Source organism: Trachypithecus francoisi, unplaced genomic scaffold (assembly GCF_009764315.1).
Source record: "Trachypithecus francoisi isolate TF-2019V2 unplaced genomic scaffold, Tfra_2.0 Lachesis_group6, whole genome shotgun sequence".
NCBI lineage: Eukaryota > Metazoa > Chordata > Mammalia > Primates > Cercopithecidae > Trachypithecus > Trachypithecus francoisi.
In genome coordinates this window covers 97,491,978-97,518,486 of record NW_022681471.1, presented here as the reverse complement: position 1 = coordinate 97,518,486, position 26,509 = coordinate 97,491,978, and the positions used below count along the sequence as shown (strand labels likewise).

General features: G+C 37.4%; 1 protein-coding gene across 1 annotated transcript in view; it reads right to left on the bottom strand.

Annotated features, from left to right (window-relative positions):
* MED14 (mediator complex subunit 14) overlaps positions 1–26,509 on the bottom strand; it is an 88,154-nt gene that overhangs the window by 41,242 nt on the left and 20,403 nt on the right. Inside the window, 16 exon segments of the mRNA XM_033201704.1 lie at positions 1,923–2,008; positions 2,011–2,056; positions 2,450–2,644; positions 6,818–6,977; positions 10,926–11,004; positions 12,864–12,914; positions 12,917–12,988; positions 19,065–19,176; positions 19,699–19,849; positions 20,863–20,995; positions 21,891–21,968; positions 21,971–21,997; positions 22,937–22,987; positions 22,990–23,064; positions 24,134–24,244; positions 24,865–25,057. Coding sequence (XP_033057595.1) covers positions 1,923–2,008; positions 2,011–2,056; positions 2,450–2,644; positions 6,818–6,977; positions 10,926–11,004; positions 12,864–12,914; positions 12,917–12,988; positions 19,065–19,176; positions 19,699–19,849; positions 20,863–20,995; positions 21,891–21,968; positions 21,971–21,997; positions 22,937–22,987; positions 22,990–23,064; positions 24,134–24,244; positions 24,865–25,057 — 1,620 coding nt within the window.

Sequence of the window (26,509 nt, the reverse complement as noted above, 5' to 3'; positions counted from 1 at the left end):
TATTTATTTTAGGTGCCTGTTTCTAGGCTTGGGTTTCTCTCTGGGCTCTTTACAATTTCACACCTTATCCTCTGCCTGCAGATCCCAAAGTCCTGTAAAGCAGGGGTTGGCAAACAACAGCTCATGAGCCAAATCCAGCCCAATGCCTGGATTTTCTGTTTGTTTGTTTGTTTGTTTTGAGAAGAAGTCTCGCTCTGTCACCCAGGCTGGAGTGCAGTGGCGTGATCTCGGCTCACTGCAACCTCCGCCTCCCAGGTTCAAGCGATTCTCCTGCCTCAGCCTCCCGAGTAGCTGGGATTACAGGCCCCCGCTACCATGCCCGACTAAGTTTTGTATTTTTAGCAGAGACGGGGTTTCATCATGTTGGCCAGGTTGGTCTCAAATTCCTGACCTCAGGTGATCCGCCCACCTCGGCCTCCCAAAGTGCTGGGACTACAGGCATGAGCCACAGCGCCTGGCCCACTGCCTGTTTTTGTAAATGAAGTTTTACCATAACACAGCCATGCTCATTTGTTTAAATATCAGCTCTGGCTGGTTCACACTGCAACAGCAGATTTGAATAGCTATAACAGAGACCACTTGACGCACAAAGTCTAAAATGTTTATATTTGGCTCTTTACAGAAAAAGTTCCCCAATCCCTGTTCTAAAGCATGAAAGCTATTTTCAACAAATCTTCCAAGGCCATCATCATCAGCCCAGCTGAAAAAGTCCATTTCCACATTTCCAGGTCTCTCCTTCACTCACAATAACTTACAGAGGAGGGGATTCTTACAAAACATAAAACTTTAAACTACAAGGAAATAACTGGGGTTTTAGTGTATCACTTTTGAGCGGCTACCCATCCTTGGCCAAACTCCTTTTTGGAAATACAAAAAATGCAGGTCTGTTACCTCCCTTTCACGTTTGAGGATTACATTGGATATCACAACTGCGTATTCTTTAAAGGCACTAATTCTGCATAAATCTATTGCTTCTCCCATGTGAGAAAAGTAAAAATTTAGTTTAATATTCTTTCTGATCTGCTTCTTACAAAGGATCCCAGTTTTACTAGGGCTTAAGCAATATACATAGCTTTACCAACTCAAAAATAAGCCACCCAGCTATCAACTAACCGTCTCTAATAGGCTTAAACAATGCTCCTACTAAGAGGTATAAAAGTAAAATGTTAATTCTTAAAAACTGTCCACTTGTTTTTCTTTAATTTTTTTAATAGAGACGAGGTCTTGCTATGTTGCCCAGGCTGGTCTCGAACTCCTGAGCTCAAGCAATCCTTCCACCTTGGCCTCTCAAAGTGCTGGGATTATAGGCATCAGCCACTGCACTCAGCCTGTCCACTTTTTCTTTCATCCTTTTTTTTTTTTTTTTTTTTTTTTTTGAGACAGAGTCTTGCTCTGTTGCCCAGGCTGGAGTACAGTGGTGCAATCTTGGCTCACTGCAACCTATACCTCCCGGGTTCAAGCAGTTCTCCTGCTTCAGCCTCCCAAGTAGCTGGGATTACAGGCATGTGCCACCACGCCCCGATAATTTTTGTATTTTTAGTAGAGACGGGGTTTTACCATGTTGGCCAGGCTGGACTCAAACTCCTGACCTCAAGTGATCCACCCGCCTCGGCCTCCCAAAGTGCTCGGTGTGAGCCACCGCGCCCAGCCCTGTCCACCTTTTTTTAACTGGGAAAAATTTACATTCAATTTCCATAAAGAGCAGAAGACCCAGAATCTGGAATCAGAGAGATGAAATAATTCAAGCCATGTTTTACATGTATACCATAAGATGCTATGATTGTAACCCTGCCACTCCTCCCAAAATGAACAGGATCACAAACACTCTGCTTTTCCTAGTGGAATCTATATACACCCTGAGCAACACATTTTAAAAACTACTCTTTCATTTGGGGTATTCAGAACTGTTCCAAAAAAATTACCTCCAACCGAAGTCCTACAAATGGCATATTTGTATCACACATAGCGACAAAGTGAGCTAAAACTTTATTGAAGGCACACATTTCTCTGATCGTTTTGTTTTCTTGGATTCTACTGGACATGGATCATCAGACAACTAGAATTTAAGTAAAGAACACAAACAGGTAAAAAAAAAAAAAAAAAAGTACATGTGATGCAATTCATTAAGATAGTTAAAATACTGGAAGAAAGCTCAGGGTTAACCAAAACAAATGTTATTGTATTTACTGAGTAAATACTGACCTAAACACTGGTAATTTATTAGTAAATATTTTGTGTTTAACAAGTTATCTCATGGAAAATGGTGGACAAATTATTTAATTAAAACAGAAGCATTTTCAAGAAAATGTAGACAATTGTTACTTAAGCCTTATTGCTGCCTCGTCTCTTAAAAACCGTATCTTAGTTCTTTCTCATATTAAAAATGAGTAAAGAACACAACCAAGTTAACACACACAAATTCTGTGCTCATTTTCATATGGAATCATACCTTGCGCTTGGCATTGGTTCTGGTCTGTTTCCCGGTTTTTGTACGAAAAACCAAGTCCTGGATGTTTTCCTTGAACTGCTGCAGCAGCAATGCCATTGCAGGACTGTCTTCACGATCTGCAGCATTCACAGACATAAAGTAGTACTTGTACGACAGTTGTGTGGGTTTATTGGGAACCTCCAACATCTCCACAACCTAAAAATCCCGAAAAGAAATAAGACTCAGAGAAATAAGTAGTGTCAGATATTTTCCTCTGTACATCATCAAGTAAGGCTCAGAATTATAAATCTAATGTAGATGTCTTAAAAAAGAAAAAGAAAAAAAGAGGTTAAATCAATCGTATCAAAAAAGAGCATTCCTAGTAAATACATAATTTGTTTTCCAAAAAGTAGATGAGACCAAAGAAGAATGATAAAAGCAAAAGCAACCATAAAGTATAACAAATGGGGCATTTAAACTATTATGTGTTAGGTGTTCTTGATATTCATACCTCAGTTTTTAATTGAAAATAAAAAATTATGCCTAAATCCAATAGGTCTGTGATATGGTTTGACTTTGTGTCCCCACCCAAATCTCATCTTGTAGCTCCCATAATTCCCATGTGTTGTGGGAGGGACTTGGTGGGAGATGACTGAATCACAGGGGCGGGTCTTTCCTGTGATGTTCTCATGATAGTGAATGGGTCTCACGAAATTTGATGGTTTTAAAAATGGGAGTTTCTTTGCACAAGCTCTCTCTTCACCTGCCACCATCCACGTAAGCTGTGACTTGCTCCTCCTTGCCTTCTGCTGTGATTGTGAGGCCTTCCCAGTCACATGGAACTGTGGTTCCAGTTAAACCTCTTTCTTTTGTAAACTGTCCAGTCTCAGGCATTTCTTTTTCAGCAGCGTGAAAACAGACTAATACAGTCTGCTAGATTTTCCAGAATGGTATCTATTTTAAATTGCTCTGCTGCCTCCCTTAACCACTCAAACATTCTAAAAATTCCATTATTAAGGCAGAGAAAAATGACAACCAACCCTCATACTTGGAAATATGTAAAAACAAACCCTAATTTTTCAACTGAAAAATATGGTCACTGTGAGGGTAACAATACTGACAGTTAACACTGATACAAAGCTTAATACGTGCCAAGTATTGTCCCAATACTTTACAGATGCTAACATATTTAATCTTCCTCATAACCCTGTGAAGTAGGTTTTTTTGTTGTTTGTTCGTTTGTTTTGAGACAGAGTCTCACTCTGTCAACCAGGCTGGAGTGCAATGGCACAATGTCAGCTCACTGCAACCTCCGCCTCCCAGGTTCAAGCGATTCTTATGCCTCAGCCTCCGAAGTAGCTGGGATTACAGGTGTGTGCCACTACACTAGGCTAATTTTTTGTATTTTTATTAGAGGAGGGGTTTTGCCATGTTGCCCAAGCTGGTCTCGAACTGCTAACCTCGGGTGATCCGCCTGCCTAGGCCTCCCAGAGTACTAGGATTACAGGCATGAGCCATCGCAACCAGCCTATCTTTATTTTTGTGATGAGGAAACTAAGGCACAAAAAAAGCAAGTTACTTGCCCAAGGTCACACATGTAGTAAGTGACGGACTCATGCTTTGATTCCAGAAGTTTGGTTCCAGAGGCCTTGCTCTTCCTACTATACCTGCTTACTGTTTCCAAGGTCTAGTTAAAATTTAAGAAAAGTCCCTAAATACTTTAGTGACAAAAATAAATGCCATTAGGAAAGGCTCCTGACCAACACACATTCTTTCCCATCTCTCTTCCTGCTTCCTTTCTCCCTTGCTACCCCTCCTCCCCACACATACTCTTCAGGAAAGCATCGCACTGATGAGGTACCTCAGGAAACGTTAAAATTAAAAGTCAAATGGCCATTTCACCAAAGAAGATAGGATGAGCACATGAAAATACGCTCAACATCTTCAGCCATTAGGGCAGTGTAAATTAGGCCTACGATAAGACACCACTACATACCTATCAGAATGGTTAATATTTTTTAAAAATTCTAATGACTAACTGTTGGTAAGAATAAGGAGCAACTAGAACTCTCATACATTGCTGGCTGGAATGCAAAATAGTACATCACTTTGGAAAACAGCTTGCAGTCTTCTACAAAGTTAAACACACATTTACCATATGACCCAATAATCCCACTCCTAGTTACTTATCCAAGATGAAATAAAAAATGACAACTTATGCACACACAAAAATCTATATGCAAATGTTTAACAGCTTTAGTCACAATTGCCCCAAACTGGAAACAACCCCAATGTCCTTCAATGAGTGACTCATTAAACACAAACTGTGGTACTCCCACACCATGGAATGCTACTCTGCAACAAAAGGAAGAAACTATTATACACACAACAACACAGATGAATGTCAAAGGCATTATGCTGAGTCAAAGAAACTGGACAGAAAAGGCAAACCTATAGAGACAGAAAACAGGCCAGTGATTACTAGTTGGAGGGGACTGATCATAAGGGGTATTGGGAGGGAATTTTGGGGTATAATGGATCTGTTCTGTGTCCTCAGATGGAGGCTACATAACTGTATGCATTTATCAGAACTCAGGCTAAAAAGTCTGTATTTTTACTTTATGTAAATTATATCTTAATAAGCTAACCAAAAAAGAAAGGTAAAATGGCAGAAAGACATTTAAAGGGAGATCAATTGCAGCAAGACTTTCCTCTGTTCTTCTTAATGTCCATGGTAGTAGTTCTTTCCACTTCCATGAACATATCACCCCTAAGTGATAAATCTAGAGGACGAGGAGTAATCTACATTCAGTTTTGGTCTAAACCATGTGAAACAAATTATTGCTTTATAATAGATCACTGGTCACTGACATTAAAGCCTGGTTGTTTGTTGATGCTAAATGTCAGAAAATAATAAATGATAACCATTTTTATTTTATTTTGTGCATGGCTGATTATAAGAGATCTTTGTATGTTCATGGGTTTCGCTATGATGCATGTATTCTGTATTATCATTTCACATGTAGACCAAGCAAGCTCACTGAGAACTGAAACAATAGTCTTTTGTTGTGGGCCAAATCTAGTTCTACAGCTGCTGTTTTAAAATTCAGAAAAAGTAAAATTCAGATCAATGACAGACTCATTAGTCTACATAAGTATCCCGAGCTTAAGATATGTTAGCCTACACATGGTGTCCTTTTAAAGTAATATCTTTTAAAAGTACAGGTCAAAACCTTAAAAAGTTCACTCCCATTACTTTCAACCAACAATCTTGAATTAAAATTTTTATTTTTTATTTTATTTTTGTAAGAGACGAGGTCTCACTATATTGCTTAAGCTGATCTCAAACGTCTGGACTCAAGTGATCCTCCTGCCTTAGCCTCCCAAAGTGTTAGTTTTACAGGCGTGAGCCAGCACACCTGGCCTGAATTAATATTTGTAAAACATAGATTCTTAGCCAACACATCTACTTGGTATACTTGGTATATATATAGAAATTTCTTTTTTTTTTTTTTTTTTTTTTCTGAGACGGAGTCACCCAGGTTGGAGTGCAGTGGCGCCATCTCGGCTCATTGCAAGTTCCACCTCCTGGTTCACGCCATTCTCCTGCCTCAGCCTCCCAAGTAGCTGGGACTACAGGCGCCCACCACCATGCCTGGCTAATTTTTTGTTTTTGTATTTTTAGTAGAGATGGGGTTTCATCGTGTTAGCCAGGATGGTCTCCATCTCCTGACCTCGTGATCTGCCTGCCTTGGCCTCCCAAGTGCTGGGATTACAGGTGTGAGCCACCACACCCGGCCAGAAATTTCAACAAGCAGGAAATATATTCAAAATGAGCTCATATTTCAAATTATTACAAATTTTAACTAATTCAAAAATAAAGAAACTAGAAAACATATAGAAACAGTGAAAAAGGAATAAGAAAGGACCTCACTGTGCACTAAAAGGAACACATACTCAATAAAATGAATGATGCCTTCAATCAATGAAGGATGAAAAAATAAAGCTAATTCAGCCAGTCCATATTTGAAAGGTTTCACTATACAAGTTAATATTCAAGTCAAACAACTTTATCTGACATCAAAACATCACCAGACCTTTACAGGAATTGCTCTCAAATTTTTTATTCTTACAGAGATGTCTCATTGCAATCAAAGACTAGGCCTCATGATAGGACAGACCCTAGAGTGAGGGATGGGGTTATACCTTATGTTCCCCAACTGAGACATGACATTCCTCTCTCCCCCATTCTAACCCCCTGGGTTGAGAATCACTATATGAAAGTCAAATATTCAATAAAATTCATTGGCAAGTTAAACAATAAGTCATTTAAGATACTAACAGAATTACTAAACTTGATCACTCCAAATCACTCCTTTGCATACTTACAATGTAGTATTGTGGAAGGCGGGTAAGTTTAATGAACAGTTTATTCTTAGAAAGGTTTCCAATAGGATGAGTTGAGTAATTGGAAAGCTGCAATGTTTCACTGCTTATCGTAGGCAGATGTTTTATAGACTGCTTGCAACGCTGCTGTCCAAGCCAAAACCTGAATTTAAAAGTGATAATCCACATCAAATCTCAGACTTTTCTGATTATCTGTGTGCTATCGATTTATGAATGATTAAAGACCATTAAAAAAACAATTAATTGAAATTTAACTGAACTAATAAAAGGACACATGGCCATAATGACAAATCATTTCTTCACAGTTTTGCATTAGACCGTCAATTCTAGTTTTAGTTTAAGAAGTTTAAACCACAATGTGAATGATCTTAGTTATAAGGTAGAATTAACTATAAGGATGAGATACTATATTAGTTTATTATAAGGAGTGACAGATTTCCTATAGTTTAAAGACAGCACCAACTAATCTCAATATTCTTTATATAGCCCCAGTTTTTAAATTGTGTATGTGTGAAGTGTGTAGTATACCTAGCAGGTCCCAGTAGTATTAACTACCTTTGTTCCCACGTCCCTTTCAGGTAAGCTGCCAGATTTCACTGATGTTTTTAATATAGTACTCCTCTTATTCCTTGTATGCGATTATCTATCCTTGAAACTAGGATACCATATAATATGTAAAAAAGGGATAAAATGGCTGGTTCACAAACTCCACTGATGCATAATGAAACTACAGAAAATAAGAATTTTCACAGCAGCATAACAATGCCACAACATCCCAGCTCATATCAGCAGCCTTGCCTTGATGAATAGAGCAAAGACCAGTTTGGGTGCTGATACATTTGTGTGGCAAGTTGCATGTGGTACAAACTGTATATCAGTCATGTGCAGTAAAACCATGTTATAATATATGACATTTTAAGGGTAGTTTGTCAACTGTTCTGGAAACCATTTTGTTTTTTTCATTGAAAGAAAAATTTAACTACAACTTTACGGATCAAATGCAAGAATTGGTTACTGATGAAGGAATGAAGATAAATTCTGAAAATATACCATCACTTGCTTCATTTTGAATAAAAATTAAAAATGAATATCCTGAACTTGCTAAAATTTCTTTCAAATCTCTACTTTGATTTCCATCAACATAGCTTTGTGAGAATATCTCTACTATGTATGTTATTAAAAGGAAAACATGAGAAACATCTCTCATGATTAGCATGATCATCAATCTAACACAGACAAGTTATTACAAACAAGAAACAAGCTCATGTGTCACATTAAAAATTCTAACTACTGATATACCAGGTGGTCTTTTCAAAGTCGATCTGAAATTGCTATCTCACTCTTCACTATTTGTTATGATCCTGTGGGACAAAAAACTTGAGTCTAAGTGACTTTCTATATTAATTGCGTGTGTGTACACTTTCAATGAAAAATGTACACAGTTTCTATAATTTTCTTTTTTCCTATGTTTGTTCTGATTATATTTAATGAAGTGTAACTTTATCTGTTGATTCTAATAAAAAAACACTGGGGCTTATATCTTGTACATGTTCTTTCATTTCTTTTTTCCTGGAATGCATTTTTATTGCACATTATTTAAAAAAGTAATCACATGAACAAACAGATGCTCAACATCATTATTAGGGAAATACAAATCAAAATTACAATGAGATACTTCTTCATACTCATTAGGATGTCTATATTCAAAGACAGTAACATTGTTGGCAAGGATGTAGAGAAATGGAAATTCTCCCAACATTACTGATGGGGTTGTAAAATGGCACAGTCATTCTGGAAAACAGTTTGGCGTTTTCTTTTAAAAGCTAAACAAATTACTGTACGCCCTAGCAGTTCCACTCCTGGGTGCCACTCCAAGAGAAAAGAAAACATAAGTCCACATATAGACTTACACATGAATGTGCATGGCATCATTATGCATAATAACCAAAAAGTGGAAACAACCCAAATGTTCATCAATTGATGAATGGATAAACCAAATGTGGTATATCCATACAGTGAAATATTATTCAGTCATAAAAAGGAATGAAGTACTGATATATGCTACAATATGGATGAACCTTGAAAACATTATGCTAAGTGAAAGAAGCCAGTCACAAAAGACAGCATATTTTGATTCCACTTTATATGAAATGACCAGAAAAGGCAAATAAAAAGTGGATTCACAGTTTTCTGAGGTTGGGAATGGTTAACTATAAATGGACATTTCTTTGGGGTGATGGAAATGTCCTACATGTTCTAAAAGTGGATTGTGGTGATGGTTGCAAAAGTCAGTAAATTTACAACAAATCATTGAACTGTACACTTAAAATGGGTGCATTTTTATGGTATGTAAATTATACCTCAATAAAGTTATTTCAAAAAATCAGTGTCCCATGATAGATTAGTGAGAAACTGGTCATTCACCACAGATCATTTGAGAAACACTATTATAAATGACAATCAGGGGACTTTTCTTATAAATAAATTATGTAAGTTTACGTACAGGCACACATTTGGTAAGTTAAAGGCTTCCGGGACTTAGCTTTCTGGTTTTAGTTTATATTTTGAGCAGCTAGAACTGCCAGATAAACAACCTCAAGTTATGCAAGATGTGAATTATTAAGCATGTTAGGATATTTAAACCTTGCTTATTTAGCCAAAATGCACAATGATGCTAAAACACTAAAAGTTTTAGAAATCACTACCCAGATTAATGACTGATTTTTTTTTTTCACATACAGATAAACTAAATAGCTGCTCAAAAAAAAAAAAAGGCTCACATAATATTATCTATCTACTGGCTTTAAAAATCATGCCCTGGGCTGGGCACGGTGGCTCATGCCTGTAATCCCAGCACTTTGGGAGGCCAAGGCAGGCACATCACACCTGAGGTCAGAAGTTTGAGACCAGCCTGGCCAACATGGTGAAACTCTGTCTCTACTAAAAATACAAAAAATTAGTTTGGCATGGTGGCACACACCTGTAATCCCAGTCATTCGGGAGGCTGAGGCAGGAGAATCCCTTGAACCCGGGAGGCAGAGGTTGCAGTAAGCCGAGATAACGCCACTGCACTCCAGCCTGGGCAACAGAGTGAGACTGTCTCAAAAAAAAACCAAAAAAAATCCCTGAAAACAAAAATTGGCTAGGCATGGTGGTATGCGCCTGTGGTCCCAGCTACTTAGGAGGCTGAGGTAGAAGAATCGCTTAAGCCTGGAGGGCAGAGGTTGCAGTGAGCTGAGATCATGCTATTGTACTTTACTCCAGCCTGGGTGGCAACAAAGCAAAACCCTGTCTCAAAAGAAAAAAAAAAATCATACCCTGTTAATGAAAACATTACTTGGTTATATTGAATTTTTCAAATATGGGCTAAAGGGAAGGGCAGAGGCTAAAAGATTATAAGAACAATAGATCCCACTTTATAGTCTTTTCTTTAGATAAGCTCCCCCTGCCCCCCATACTGCCTTCTCCATTTGCCAGTTTTGGTTTTAGTCTCTGAATTTTTTTTAGCCTTTGGAATTTTGTTTTATTAATTTTAAGAAAGAGTTTGTTAGAGTTGCTATAAGGGTACCTTTGTGTACCAGAGTGGTAATGAAACTCCACAGAATTATATCTAGCTCCATTTTCAATTTTATTTACTTTAACAGTGTGAAGCATTTAAAGGATTTTGAGCCAAATTGAACGACAGTGTTCGAGAAGCAGAAATGACTATTTTGAAAGTGTCAGTTGGTAGTCAACCACGACGATTACCCTGGACAAGAACAAATAGTACTTTATTACAGAGAACACTTGATACAATAAAATTCATTGTGTAAGTGATCTGTAAAGTGCTTGTACAGAAGAAAATGTGGTAAGGGATGAAAGTTGAGTGTTATGCCCTTCACACCTATATTTGCTCTAGAGGAGAATTTGATATGAGAAACTGACATCTTGGAACTATTTCAAGATAATTTAGATTCTAAGGTACCAAAAGGCACTTAAGTTTCATGTCATAAACCTTAAGGACAGTGACTGACCAAGAGTAATGATGGAGAAGAAAACATCTTGTCAAAATGTTTCCATTTTTAGTCTTGAGCTATATAAATAAGCTTACTTAAGTTGCTGAATCCAGGGTATGATTCGTTTCATATCATCATTCACAGACTTCTCCATGTCATCCAGAGTGGCCTGGTCTACAGAATAAAGCACTTCATTAATTAACTGCTTACATGGGAAACAAAACCTTTATCTAATTAGTGTAAAACAAATGAAAATTATTGTTTAAGGCAGAAAATTATGTTGTTTTTGAGTCAGAGAAAAATTAAACTAAATGTATCATGAGAAATTAGCCAACCTAGTTTGTTTTCCCTCTTTAACATTTAGGCAGCATTATAGATACGACAACTAATTAACAGCAAATGTACACTGGCAGAAAGAACAAGTAACAAATACATGAATCCATTTTTTGCCTATATTTTAATTCCCCAAACTCTTAGTCTACTTAATCAGTATTTTTAAATTATAAGTATTTAAAACTCATAGTATTACTAGACTTAGAACCTTAAAAATCATAAAATCAAAAACTCCACTGAAATGTTTACTTATGAAACACAAATGATCTCTGGCATATGCAAGAGTTGTTGGCTGAAGATCAGCTTACAAATTAAGTCAGTTAGAATTTTTAATGACAGTAAAAAATGCTAGTAAATAATGAGCAAAAAAAGCAAGATACAAAATGATTTTGATTAATGGGGACAAAGTATAGAAAAAATTAGAAAAGCATTGCTATGGGGTCAACTATGTCCCCCCAAGATCCATATGTTGAACCCCTAATCCTCAGTGTGATGGTATTTGGAGAAGGGGTCTTTGGGAGGCAATTAGGTTTAAATGAGGTCATGAACGTAGGGACTTCATGAAGGATCATTAGTAGACTTATAAGAACGGAGGCCAGAGAAGTTGCTCTCTCAGCCATGTGAAGACACAGCAAGAAGGCAGCTGTCTACATACAAGCTAGAAAGAGAGCTCTCATCAGAAATCAACCACGCTGACACCTTGATCTTGAATTTCTGGCCTCCAGAACTATGACAAAATAAATTTCTGTTGTTTAAGTCACCTAGTCTATGATACTTTGTTATGGCAGCCTGAGCTGCTAAGACAAGCATACATCCCTAAAAGACTATTTTCTGTTGCTTTTCTAATTTTTGTGTGTTTAAGTTTTTTATTTATGAGTATGTACTATGTTAATAATCAGGAAAACAGTTAAATATAAGTTTTTAAGAACAAATAACATTTGCCTTATTTGGAACCCACAGTTAAAGTAATTCACAAATGCGTCATTTAGCCATCACAATGTGATGTCATTCAAAGTAATTAGTTCAGTTTTCCATGAGCAGCCCATAGAAAAAATCTATGGCTATAAAATATAACCAGAAAGTCCTTTATTTTCAACCTTTCTAGTTGAATATTAATTTCAAATAGCAGATATCCTAATATATTCAAGAACACTGTCCAGTAGCAATACAAAAACACTAAATTCTTATTTCATCATTTCAGAACACCAACTCAGTAGCAGAACAAGTAAGAAATCAAACTTTAATTTCTACTGTGTTTAGGCCAGAAAAAAAAAATCCTTTCCTCCAGGATTCTGTACCTCAAGTCATCTTAGATGTTTCTACTGTAATAAAAATGTTCTTCAGTCACAAATGACATTAGAATTCCTTGTTGTAATTTCCATGTCACCCAGTGGTAAAATAGAAACTGAGCTATTGGGACTGATAAGTTAACCTAAAAAACAGCAGCCATCAACATTATTTTACATAAAGAAACATGAATATGCTTTATACTGGGAAGTTTAACATCTGCTACAAGAAAATCCAAAGTAGAGTTAAAATGGCCCTGAGGAACTGACATCAGCCAGAGTTACTGTTTCCATACCCACTTTCGACACTACATATACCATTCTTTCTAATACCTAATGACAGAAAATGTTTATTTTGTTTTTGTTAAAAATATTTTTTCTTACATTGAATGATTATATCATTTAGTAACTTACCAAGTCCATAAAGCATCAATTGAAACATTCCAGAATGCAAATCTACAAAATGTGCAGACACTCTGAATTACCACAGGGCTCCAAGATGGGAACAACAAGAGCTGGGAGTGCAGTCTCTATGGAAGCTGAACAATCAATAATTAAAAATTACTTTTCCATCTGAATATTTTCCAGAAAAATTATTTCTCAATCAATGAGTACAAACAAACCAACTATTGAAGGATCCTAAATGTTAGAGGAAAAACATGATTTTGCAAAATTTGCAATAGTATTATTATGTCAGTTAGTAGTTCAAAAAGAAAAGAAAGTAATTTTCAAGGTGACTTGAAACAAACACGCCCGTCTCAAATACTACAGCAAAAAAAAATCCAAAATCTCTTAAAGAGGATTGAATAGTGAAAATTCAATTTCATCAGTGAGCTGAGTTCTAGTTTTACCTTCCCTTGGTAATTACTAATAAGTTAATTAATTTTTAAGGATTTTCTCTCTTATATAATGGAAAGAAAACTGGTTGTTTGTAAACAGAACAAATATTTTCCATGGCCGCATGATTTTCAATGCCATTCTTCATAAAAAAAGAGGTATTCTGACAATTAGAGCCCATGTGTTTAAAGAAACACTTGAAAACTAATAAACATTATTGATTACTCAGGAAGAAAAATTTTTTTTAAGTCATTTGTGTACTCCATTTCAAGTCACAGATGAATTAAGAACATAGGCAACTGCTAAACACAAATCCCCAAAGCTGACAATACACCTGATCTAGAGTTTCATAGTATTTCCACCAGGCCCAATTAACTTTTCTCTTAACTCTGCAAGTGACATAATGAAATCCAGTAAACAAGCAAAACACTGAAAACACACTAAGTGCTGATCAGATTGAGGGGCTGTAAAAGGAATATGCTCTTCTTGTTACCAAGTTCCTCTGAAGCTACAGCACAGAAAAAGAAAGGCAGATACAGAGGGGAATGGCGATGCAGGTGCAGGAAGGAGAGGTAACGTGGCAGGCGCAGAGGGGAGTGGCGATGCAGGCTTTTCACCAGGCGTGGCTTCTGCCTGCTACTTTGTCAAACAAGGACAATAACATCTTCCCCTCTATGCCACAGGTTGTTAGGAGCAAGAAATGACAAGGCTGTAAAAGTGCTTTAAAAAGCAAAGTTTCAACAAATGTGTATTATCTATATTCCTTTTGAATCAAAGAAACAAACCAAAACCTCTTACTATAAATTTTCAATAATTCAAATGGGTGACATTATCATTGGTACTGTCTACACAAACAAATTATCAAACAAATTAATAAAGTAAAAGATTGCAGAAGATATATTTAATTTGAGAAAAATAAATTGCTTTAAAGCACAGGGTGAGCATCCTAAACTCCAAAATTTGAAATGCTCCAAAATCCAAAACTTTTTGAGTGCTGACATGATGCTCAAAGGAAATGCTTAATGAAGCATTTTGGATTTCGGATTTTCAGATTTGGGATGCTCAGCCTGTAAGTATAAATGCAAATATTCCAAATCTGAAAAAAACATCCGAGATCTGAAATACTTCTGGTCTCAAGCATTTCAGATAAGGGATACTCAACCTGTACATCTAATACATATTTGTATACAAAATGTTTAACATGCAAATCCAGCAGAACTCTGACCTGAAAAAAACAGAACAAAAAGGGCAAAAACAAAAATTTCTTTTACCATATAATTCAGACCAATGTGACAAATTAGTTCAAATCAGTGATGTTTTGCTGAACTTACTATGTTAACATAATAAAAAGTTATTTCAAATGTGAAACAGAGTTACTGATTTTTGAAACATTTCCATACTGTTGCAATTCCTGACAGGGTAGGAGTGAACTCTCTAAAGCAAAACCATTTCTAAAGTGTGGCAATGGAGCAAAACTAGTTCTAGGAATTGGGGCAACGATTATAATTTCAATCTAATTACCACAATTGAGTATTCTTAGAAAAATAGGGCATCAAAGAATACAGAGAACACAGTTCAAAAGACAAGAAATACTTAGACACAAATTGATGTACATATTTTTTGACCACCAACGCCCACATTTTCTTTACAGAAAATAAAATACATAATGCCCTAAAGCATTTAAAGGCAACAGGTTTTAGGTATACAAAAATGGGGAAACTTGCAAAGAAAATAAAGAAGAGGGAATTAAAAGCAGTGTAAGATGACAGGACTTGCTGCTATTTCGTCCCGCAAGAACACATACATATCTCCTTTTATTTCTATCATTTATTGAGAACAAGATGAGGAATGGATGAACAGACAGTAATATAAAGTGTGAAGAGTGAAGAGCAGCAACTAAGCTCAATTAGGAATGGCTGTGTGTGGTTCACAGCTTCCAAACTGATCAGGATGCCCTGATTACAAGCGCTGAAGGGTAGAGTACAACACAAGGGAGCAGCACCCTGGCTTTCAAGAGTTAGGCAATGCTGCCAACTGGGCCATATCTCAAGTTACCTTTAGTGCCTTGCACTGCCTTTTTGGAACTTATCTCCAAAGTCCTGCCTCCTCTCCCCTAAACCATTTCTACCCCCACGAAACCACATACCTGAGCTGCTCAAAATCTGAAATCTATGCCTTCCCCTCGCCTTCCCTTGAAATGCTCCATTCTCTGAGCTACTCATTTCCTTGGGTTATTCCAGTTAGGTGTTAAAAGAAAAGCCAGCTGATTTAAGGGTGACTGCACTAAGGGATTCTAAGAATAGACTATGTAGTCCCTGGTTCCAGTAGGGATCTTAATAAAGCATGCTCACCCATCAAAAAAGGATCAAGTAAGACTACTTGGAGAGTATAAATGCATGCACATGAATTTTAAAAACAAGTTAAAGCACACCCTCTAAAACGGTGGGTCGGCAGACCTTTTCCTCTAGCAGTCCTCATTTCTAGAACTGTCCTGATTAAAGCAGAACTGAGGAGATCAACCCCGCATGCAAGCTTCCCCCTTCCTTCCAAATTATAGTCCCTAAAGCACCCTTCTCTAACACCTAGGACTCTACAAAACACCTAGGGCTTGAAAACCACTGGTGTAGCACATTCCTACTAGAGTTTAAGATCTAGGAAGAGCCTGGACTATTATAATATCCTCAAATTTCAGATGAGGAGAATGGCCCAAATAGTGTAAATGACTTGCTTAAGAGCAGACAGCTGAACTCAGATCCCTAACATTTCTACAAAAAGGAATTTTACACCTGAGTTCTGAAGACTTCTCTTTAGAAATCTTCAGAACCTAGGTGAACAGTACACAAAACCATTCCTATGTAAACATATGCTTTGAGTTTATTTTTCAAAGTAATTTATCCCTTGGCAATCATAGTTTTTTGTTTCTATTTTTTAACTTGTAAGTTTTTGCTCTGTTTTTTTTACTAAGCCTTGTTTACAGATGATACTAAAGTAAACCAGAGCCTATCAAAAGATTACACATCCCCTATTTTCTGGAATCTCAAAAAATGAAGTTTTGAAAAATTAGAAAAATTAAGATTGCAAAATACTTAAACTCTTCCTTAAGAACAAAAGAGGTGGACATGGTGGTTCACACTTGTAATCCCACCACTTTGGGAGGCCAATGTGGAAGGATTGCTTGAGCCCAGGAGCATAAGACCAGCCTGTTCAGCAGGCCATGGACTTAAAATAGATACACAGATAGATAAATAGATAGATAGATAGATAGATAGATAGATAGACAGACAGACAAAGACCAGCCTGGGCAACACAGTGAGACCCCGTTTCTTAAAAAAGAGAGAACAAAAGGGGAATTTCAACAAGGGTGACAAGACAATTAAATAGGAAAAAATAGTCTTCAACAATGTTACTGAGATAACTGCATCCTCACATAAAAGAATGCAAACAATAACAAGTATTGGTGAGGATGTGGACAAAATGAAACCTTCCCACATTGCTGGTTAGATTGTAAAGTGGTGTTAAACACGTCAAAAGGTTAAACAGAGTTACCACAAGACCCGGTCATTACACTCCTAGGTGTACAGCCAAGAGAAATGAAAACTTATGTCCACACAAAAACTTGGGCATGAATGTTCATAGCAGCATTATCCACAATAGCCAAAAAAGAAAAACAACCCCAATGTTCAACAATGATGAATGGATAAACAAAAGATGGTATAGCCATACAATGGATTATTTGACAATAAAAGTGAATGAAGTATTGAAACATACTGTGAACCTCAAAAAAACTGTGTTAAAAACAGTATGTAAGAGACCACACATTATGATTCCATTTATATGAAATGTCCAAATAGGCAAATCTATAGAGGTAGAAAGTAGATTAATGATTGCCAGAAGAGAGACAGGGAAGGAGAGGGGTGAATGGGTTGTGACTGCTAATGGGTACATGGTTTCTTTCTGGGATGATTAAAATGTTCTAAAATCGGCCAGGCGCAGTGGCTCACACCTGTAATTCCAGCACTTTGGGAGGCCGAGGCGGGCGGATCACGAGGTCAGGAGATCGAGACCATCCTGGCTAACATGGTGAAACCCCGTCTCTACTAAAAACACAAAAAATTAGCCGGGCACGGTGGCGGGTGCCTGTAGTCCCAGCTACTCGGGAGGCTGAGGCAGGAGAATGGCGTGAACCCAGGAGGCGGAGCTTGCAGCGAGCTGAGATCGTGCCACTGCACTCCAGCCTGGGCGACAGGGCAAGACTCCATCTCCAAAAAAAAAAAAAGTTCTAAAATCAAATTGCACAACTCTTTCAGTAAAAACCACCGAATGAGGTAATTATATGTGAATTATATCTCAATAAAGCTATTAAGAAAAAAACACCAAAAGGGGGCAGTAGTTAGTAGCCTTTCTAACTCCAGTGAGAGTTTCAATTATAGCTTCCAATCATAATTTTTAGGTCTGTATTTAACATCTTTGCTTGAGGGATTAAAGGGGAGGGCCTTCTAATGAAGCTTTTAATTAAGATAATGAAGTACTGATGAAGCTAATGTTAAACCCTGATAGGGCTAATGGACAGGCACCCCCAAGACACATCTAACCAATACATTCACCAAATTTCTGGCAGATTCTTTATTTCTTTTATAAGGCCCATATTTGCATTTTTGTTAAGTTAGGCTGCCCCTCTCCTTAGTCTCTTTAAAAATATAAGCTAATGCTTTGGTTTATGTTAGATCCCCTTTTTCACTTCTATCTTTTCACTTTCTTTGAATGAGTATGTATCCTAAATGCACATTTCGTTTTCTACTTTCTGTCTTTCCTTCAGGCAATTTTTTAAAAATCTATTTCTGTCAAAGTGGTTTTAATTCAGAGTTACTAGTACATACCTAAGAAGCAGCTTTTTTAAGTATAATGGGTTGAGCTGGGCTCTGTGATGACAAAAGGCAGTACCTTCGTTACTAGCACTATTAAGACTTCCTACTTATAAGGCACTTCACTTATGTCATCTAAGTTAATTAAAGACTGTGCACTGCAGGCACAAGGTAATTATGGCCAAAAACAATTGGGGCAGGGATAGTAAATATGCTCATTATGATGTTGTGAACCTATATTCCTAGAATGAAAGGGTTCACTTTCTAAATGACTGTCCCTCAAAGCTCTGAATATACTTACTAGGTAATTAAACTTGGAAGGTTTTTCACTATATCCATGTACCTGCATTTCTTATTTGAACTCTGTTAATAATTTTTAAAACTTTTTAAAAAGACAAGGGATGAATTCTGCTTCACTCAAAGGGGCACATTTTACAAGTATATTATAAATATTTAGAATGTTGTTTTATCACTAGATAAAAAGTTTTAAAATCATTCATATTAAGTTGTTAGCTCATGTTTCATAAAGTTTTTCTTTTTTATTTAAAAAATTTTATAAATAGACACGGGGTCTCATTTTTTGCCCAGGCTTGTCTAGAACTCCTGGCCTCAAGTGATCCTTACATCTCGGCCTCCCAAAGTGCTGGTATTACAGGCATGAGCCGCCATGCCCAGCCCCATTTCATAAAGTTTTAAGGAAATCCAATACACAAATATTTCAAAAATGAGGCCAAGCTAAATAAGTAATAAGGGAAAAATTAGGATAAGTTTGGCAGATCACAAGTTAAATGCAGAAATACCAGCTTCCACAATAAAAGCAAAATATCAGGAAAACGTCATATTAAGATTCTCATCAAATAAAACTGGATACTAGTTTAAACAAAAGAAAAACAAATGTCAGTTTAAAAGAACCTACAGTTTTCATTGGCATTGAAGCCTCTAAGAATGGCCTTCAGTTCTTGGAGCTTCTGATGAGCTCTTGCATGGACACTGTCAATCAGGAGTTTTTCTATTGATAAGTGGTCAATCTGCATAAATAAGAACAACATATTCATACATGCAATTTAAACATTTTTACTCTAAAAGCCCAACCGTAGATTACTGTGCTTCAAAATATTTCCTTTTGGAATCACATTAAGTGTTAACCACTAATAGAAAGCAAAGTTAAAGTTAAAAATTAACTAATGTGGTATTGAGTTAAAAATTAACTTACATGGTATTGATAGCTTAAAAACTATAGTTAACATTTTGGTAAGTATACGCAAAGATATTATAAATTAGTTATGGTGCTCTAATGCCAGACCTTAAAATTAAAATGGTATCTGATCTAAATTATAAAATATGAAAGAATATCTTAAAAATTATATATTATAGTATCAGATGTTTTTTAAAAAACAACAAATGTAAGAAGTGTAACATTTACTTAAAATAAGTTTCATAAAAGGTTTTAGGAAGAATTAGATATTTTTAAAAATTTATGCTAAGAGTTTAAGGATAAATGGTAAGTTACATTCATTTAAATCAATATTAAAATATATGAGATCTTTTACCTTCATGGCTCTTTCTACTAATTTGGAATCAGAAGCTGGCAAAGGAGGATCATGAAAAATCTGTAAAGGCTTGGAGACATCATTCTCATCAATTTTAATTGTAACTTTGTGAACAGATGCTGTTCCAGTTTTTCTCCCAAGAACCTGTTGACTAAAGAAAAAAAAATGAAGAATTTTTTTCAACACAGTCTGTTAACTTCTAGATAAAATAGAGACAATCCATTGTGCTGTTTAGCCAGAGCCTGGAATACGGCAGGCCCTCAGTGTTTGTGGAGGGAATAATAATGGGAAGATAGCTATTCTGTAATCCAATACAATATTTGATTCATTGCATTAAGACATATAATTTAAAAATAAAACATATACACACACGAAAAAGAACCCCAAAACAAAAACTACCTGTCTTCAAAGTGGTATCTACTCACCTCTGACTCCTTTACAGAAAATGGTGGTCATTTGGGATAATAAGATGCGGGGGTGGGGAGAAAAACAGGAATCAAATAAAGTTCAAACAGGGAACTGAGAGTTGTAAACAGTCCAATACCGATTTTCTCCCAAAGAAAAGTTTTTAACAGGCACAATTCAAAGTGGAAAACTGTGGTAAGCATGTATGTTTTTAAAAATGATATCCAACAATCTAACCTAATGGTCTTTTAGCAATTTGGTATAAGTCCAGAGTAAACTAACCTCTCAAACTTTTTAAGAATAGTATGTCTTAGTACAAATAGGTAAATGTCTATGTATTTAAAACATGTTCTACGACAGGTGTCAACTATGGATGTCCTATGTGTTCTACATAATACCATGGGACCTTTACTAAACAAAAGCATCTTACTAGAGGTGCATAGCTATTGGTATATAGTCATTCCTTGGTATACTTGGAAGACTGGCTCCAGGATTCCCGTCCCAATACCAAAATCCATGCAAACTCATGTCCTGCAGTCAGTTCTGCAGTCAGCCAGCAGAACCCACGTATAGGGAAGGTTGGCCCTATACGCAGGTTTCACATCTTGCAAATTGATCTGCATATAAGTGGACCCACACAATTCAAGCTTGTGTTGTCCAAGGGTCAACAATATATTAAATCAGATGTATGAGAGAAAAACAGAAATAAAAGAGTATTTACAGTCATAGCGCGAACCTACCAGAACTGATTTTACTTACTTCCAAACTGAGAGGGAGAGGCACTTTCCAGCATGATACCTTTCCACCTGTACAAGGTCTCCCCACCGTTCTCGGATTAACATTAGAGTTTGGGAATGTAACACTTCTAACTGAAGTGATAAACAGAAAGAATCTGATAGATGTTGTTAAGTAAAATCAATATGTTACACCAACAGTCAATCAAATACAGGCAAACTTCATTTAAGAAAGGCTCTCTAATTGAAAAACTGGAGAAAAATTTCTGAAGAAAATTTCTGAAATGATTATTTCTCCAATGGCTCATCCTAAAAAGTGTTATAATTTATAGCATAATTTCAGAAAAAGGTTTTATATTTAATTTTAAACCAATATAAAACCATAAAGTCTGGGTTGTGTCTTAATTCATCATAGTTTAGAGAACATGGATTGACCAAATAGTACTATTTTTTTCACCAAACAGTACTTTTATTATTATTATTATTTTTTGCTTGTGTGTGACGGAGTCTTGCTCTGTCATCCAGGCTGGAGTGCAGTGGCACGATCTCAGCTCACTGCAACCTCTGCTTCCTGGGTTCAAGTGACTCTCCTGTCTCAGGCTCCCTAGTAGCTGGGATTACAGGTGCCCACCACCACAACAGGCTTTTTTGTTGTTGTTATTGTTGTTTTAAGTAGAGACGGGGTTTCACCATGGTGGCCAGGCAGGTCTTGAACTCCTGACCTCAAGTGATACACCCGCCTCAGCCTCCCGAACTGCTGGGATTACAGGCGTGAGCCACCATGCCCAACCTCAAACAACACTATTTTTAACTAATCACTTTTTGCTTTTACCTGCAAAGTCAACAGTAAAATTTTAAATTTGGTTTATTATAAACATATCACTATTCTTCACAGTGGCCAGTTCTCCAGCTCTATTTGCACCCTAAAAATGGTGGGGGAGATGGGGGCAAGGAATGTAGACTGCTACAGTACAAGACTAAGGACAAATGAAAAATGTGGGAGAGGTACCACAAAATCCTTACAAATACATGTCTCAAATTTCAGAAGGATACGTAGGCAGTTGTACATATCCTGAAGCGGTTTCTCATCAGCAAAGAGCCTAGACTGCACCAGCTGATGGATGAAGCTGATTGCATGCTATGAACCAAAGCTCGCCCATCTTCCATTGGCAGAAGAAAAGAAGGTAGTTAATCAAATAGGTGTACAAATGTGTCACTATACCAACTAAGGAAGCACATAATAACAATGATTTTTTTTTTTTTTTTTTTGAGACGGAGTCTCGTGCTGTCACCCAGCTGGAGTGCTGTGGCCGGATCTCAGCTCACTGCAAGCTCCGCCTCCCGGGTTCACGCCATTCTCCTGCCTCAGCCTCCCGAGTAGCTGGGACTACAGGCGCCGCCACCTCGCCCGGCTAGTTTTTTGTAGTTTTTTTTTTTTAGTAGAGACGGGGTTTCACCGTGTTAGTCAGGATGGTCTCGATCTCCTGACCTCGTGATCCGCCCGTCTTGGCTTCCCAAAGTGCTAGGATTACAGGCTTGAGCCACCGCGCCCGGCCAACAATGAATTTTTTTAAGAAGCACTGAAATTATCTACAGAAACTTGACATTGTACTCTGAGAAACACTGAAACTTCCATGGTCAATAAGTAGTTACAGTTACAAAACTTGCGTCAAATTACAGGATAAATTGCTACACACATTTATCATTTTGCAGGAATATATATATATATTTTAGAGACAGGATCTTGCTCTGTCACCCAGGCTAGAGTACAGTGGCGTGATCATGGCTCACTGCAGCCTCAACCTCCCTGGGCTCAGGTGATCCTCCCACCTCCCAACCCCAGCCTCCCAAGTAGCTGGGACTATAGGAGTACAACACCACACTGGTTAATTTTTAAATTTTTTTTAGAAATGGGGTCTTGCTATATTGTCCAGGCTGGTCTCAAACTCCTGAGCTCAAGCAATCCACCTGCCTCGGCCTCCCAAAGTAGTGGGATTACAAGCATGAGCCATCATCCCCAGCCAGGAATATTTCAATAATATAAAAATATCAAACATTTAAATTAATACTTATGATTTAAATCACTACTTATGATTTACCTCCTGTTTCCTTATCCTCAACTAGAATTTCTAGCTTGAGAAGACGCCAGGAACATCAGGGTCATCTCCCATCACAGTCAAGGTGGCTTCAAATTCTCCTTCAACACGAAACTTCACCCGGCCATTTGCTTTTAGAAGAAAAAGACGAAGAAAAAGAAGTGTACTTTGCTAGAAAATTAGAATCTTCCCCCTGACCTAGAACTTTGAGTCTTACTTATAAAAATTTTTAAATAGATTGAAGGTTCTTTCATAAGGTTCCAACAATTCAATGGTTCCTGAATAAGAAGTAGCCAGCTTCCAGGTCAAGAAATGAAAGGCAACTCTTCTAACATAAATGAACATATTTTCTTGAGGCTCAACTCTGGGGAGTCTTCTCTCTTTACAGCCCCACTCCCAAGCTGCAAATACCAGCACTGTATTTCTGGGTACTAAAGAGAAATGATATGGCTGACAAGTCATAGAATCAAACACCATAAAACTGTCAGTCAAATCTTCACAATGCTATTTCTTTGAATAAAACCCAAAAAGCTGTTCAGGAAAATATTCTAACATGCAAATTCTGTCGCCCAGGCTGGAGTACAGTGGTGCAATCTTGGCTCACTGCAACCTCTGCCTCCCAGGTTCAAGCAATTATCATGCCTCAGTCACCCAAATAGCTGGGATTACAGGTGCGTGCCACCACACCCAGCTAATTTTTGTATTTTTAGTAGAGATGGGGTTTCACCATGTTGGCCAGGCTGGTCTCAAACTCCTGACCTCGAGTGATCTGCCTGCCTCAGCCTCCCAAAGTGCTAAGATTACAGGCATGAGCCACTGCACCTGGCCATCAAGTCTTAAAAAAAAAAAAAAAAAAAAAAAAAAAAAAATTGGCCGGGCGCGGTGGCTCAAGCCTGTAATCCCAGCACTTTGGGAGGCCGAGACGGGCGGATCACGAGGTCAGGAGATCGAGACCATCCTGGCTAACACGGTGAAACCCCGTCTCTACTAAAAAAATACAAAAAATTAGCCGGGCGAGATGGCGGGCGCCTGTAGTCCCAGCTACTCGGGAGGCTGAGGCGAGAGAATGGCGTAAACCCGGGAGGCGGAGCTTGCAGTGAGCTGAGATCCGGCCACTGCACTCCAGCCTGGGCGACAGAGCGAGACTCCGTCTCAAAAAAAAAAAAAAAAAAAAAAAAAAAAAAAATTTCAGATACATACCAACTGTAAGATTTGCTAACTGAGGAGGAAGATCTGTGGTTACAAGCCGATGTCTAAGAATCTGATTCAGCTGATGGAGTGTGGCTTGTTTTTCAATTTTGGTAATTGGGTCTGGGAGGAATTTTATCCTGCAAAAAAATTTAAGTGATTTTTAAATAATGTACGAAAAGGGATTTTTAAAAAAATCTTTTCCTGTTTTTATACAGTGTTTTCGTATTTTACCTAAGAGAATCTCAACACACATTTCTGCAGTCTACATCCAAAAACAATAGCCATTACTATCATGCATAAGAGCAACAATGATTCCGGTCATTTAGCTAAGATCATAATACAACAGGACCTCCTTTATGCTCTATTTACAAAGCAACTAAATATCACTTGATAACTTCCACAAGTTCTTACAAGTATAAAATACAATATGGCACCAAGTCAGTAAACTACCAAAACAATAAAAGTTTAAAACACTTTCAAAAAGCAACTAGCATGTAGCATTTCACATCTGAAATAGATGTTATGTCTGCACATCCCGCTCCCCTGGGGAAAAAAAAAAATAAAACCTTCACCCATTTTGATATCTACTCACATCTGGCCCCAACTTATTTCAAAAAAGTACAACTTTAGTTATAGAGAAAAAAGCAAACTATATATACTGTTTGTTTTAACAATGTTTTTTGCTGGGCTACTTAATAATACAATCCAATCCAAAGGCAAAACCTTTAGTTTTTAGGAACATGGGGGCAAAGCACTTACCCTAATGCAGGTTGGCAGCCGTGGGTAAGAGCCAGTAGTCAGTACATCAATGGCATATGGGATGGCAAAACTAGGCAGGCGTGCATGGACCAGAGCATCTCTAGCTAACGAGGCCAGGCGATCAGCAGTGTCCACAAACAGGATGGCTTGCTGATCTAAAAAGCTTGAAATCATCTTTAAAGTAAAGGGTAAATGTATTAAGCATCCCTGAAAACTATCTCCTTTTCACACTAAATATTGTTAAATCATTCCAAAGTAAACTTCAAGGGGAATTAATACAATAAGTTTTCCCTATTTCAAAGCAGTTCTTCAAACATTCTCCAGTAATTTGAAGAAGAAATATTTAATAACATTTGTATTTGATATTAAGAGCAATAATTTTCTGTCACTTTAAGTAAAAGCTTTCTAATTCATTTATCCATCCTTAACATTACACATACATAATATCAAAGTTAGGAAAAATAAGTAGAATAAAATGGTTTTTTCCTCTTACAGACTTCCAGAGTTGGTTGGTAATGAAGGAGTTAAAAGCATGTACTCCTAGACCTAGACTGCCTTGTTCTCCATTTTAATTCCACTACTTACTAGCCCTGTAACCTTGGGTGAGTGACTTAACCTCTTTGTGCCTCAGTTTTTCAGCTGTAAAATGGAGGTGATCATGATTCCCAATCTCATAAAGTTGTTCTCAGGATAAGAGTTAATGCAAAATAGAGAGCACAGAAATCTACACATAGCCAACTCATTTTCCAAAAAAGCACCAAGAACATACACTGGGGAAAGGGCAGTTATTTAATAAATGGTGATGGGAAAACTCGATAACCATATGCAAAAGAATGAAACCAGACCCCCATCTCTCACGCTATACAAAAATCAACTGAAAATGAATTAAAGGCTTAAGCGTGAGACCTGAGACTATGAAACTACTAGAAAAAAGCACTGGGAAAATGCTCTAAGACATTAGCCTGGGCTGGGCGCGGTGGCTCACGCCTGTAATCCCAGCACTTTGGGAGGCCAAGGCAGGCAGATCATGAGGTCAGGAGATCAAGACCATCTTGGCTAACACGGTGAAACCCCATCTCTACTAAAAATACAAAAAAATTAGTGGGGCGTGGTGGCATGTGCCTGTAGTCCTAGCTACTTGGGAGACTGAGGCAGGAGAATGGCGTGAACCCAGGAGGCAGAGCTTGCAGTGAGTCGAGATCACGCCATGGCACTCCAGCCTGGGCAACAGAGTGAGACTCCATCTCAAAAACAAACAAACAAAAAAAGACAGGCAACAAAAGCAAAAACAGACAAAAGAGATTATATCAAGCTAAAAAGCTTCTGCACAGCAAAAGAAATAATCAACAGTATGAAGAGACAACCCACAGAACAGGAGAAAACGCCTGCAAAATATCCATCTGACAAGGGATTAATATCCATAATACATAACTCAACTCAATAGCAAAATAAAACCAAATAACTCCATTTTTAAAATGAGCAAAATACCTGAATAAACATTTCTCAAAAGAAGACATACAAATGGCCAAAAGGTATTATGAAAAAAATGCAACATTACTAATCATCAAGGAAATGTAAATAAAAACCGCAGTGAGGTATCATCTCACCCCAGTTAAAATGACTATT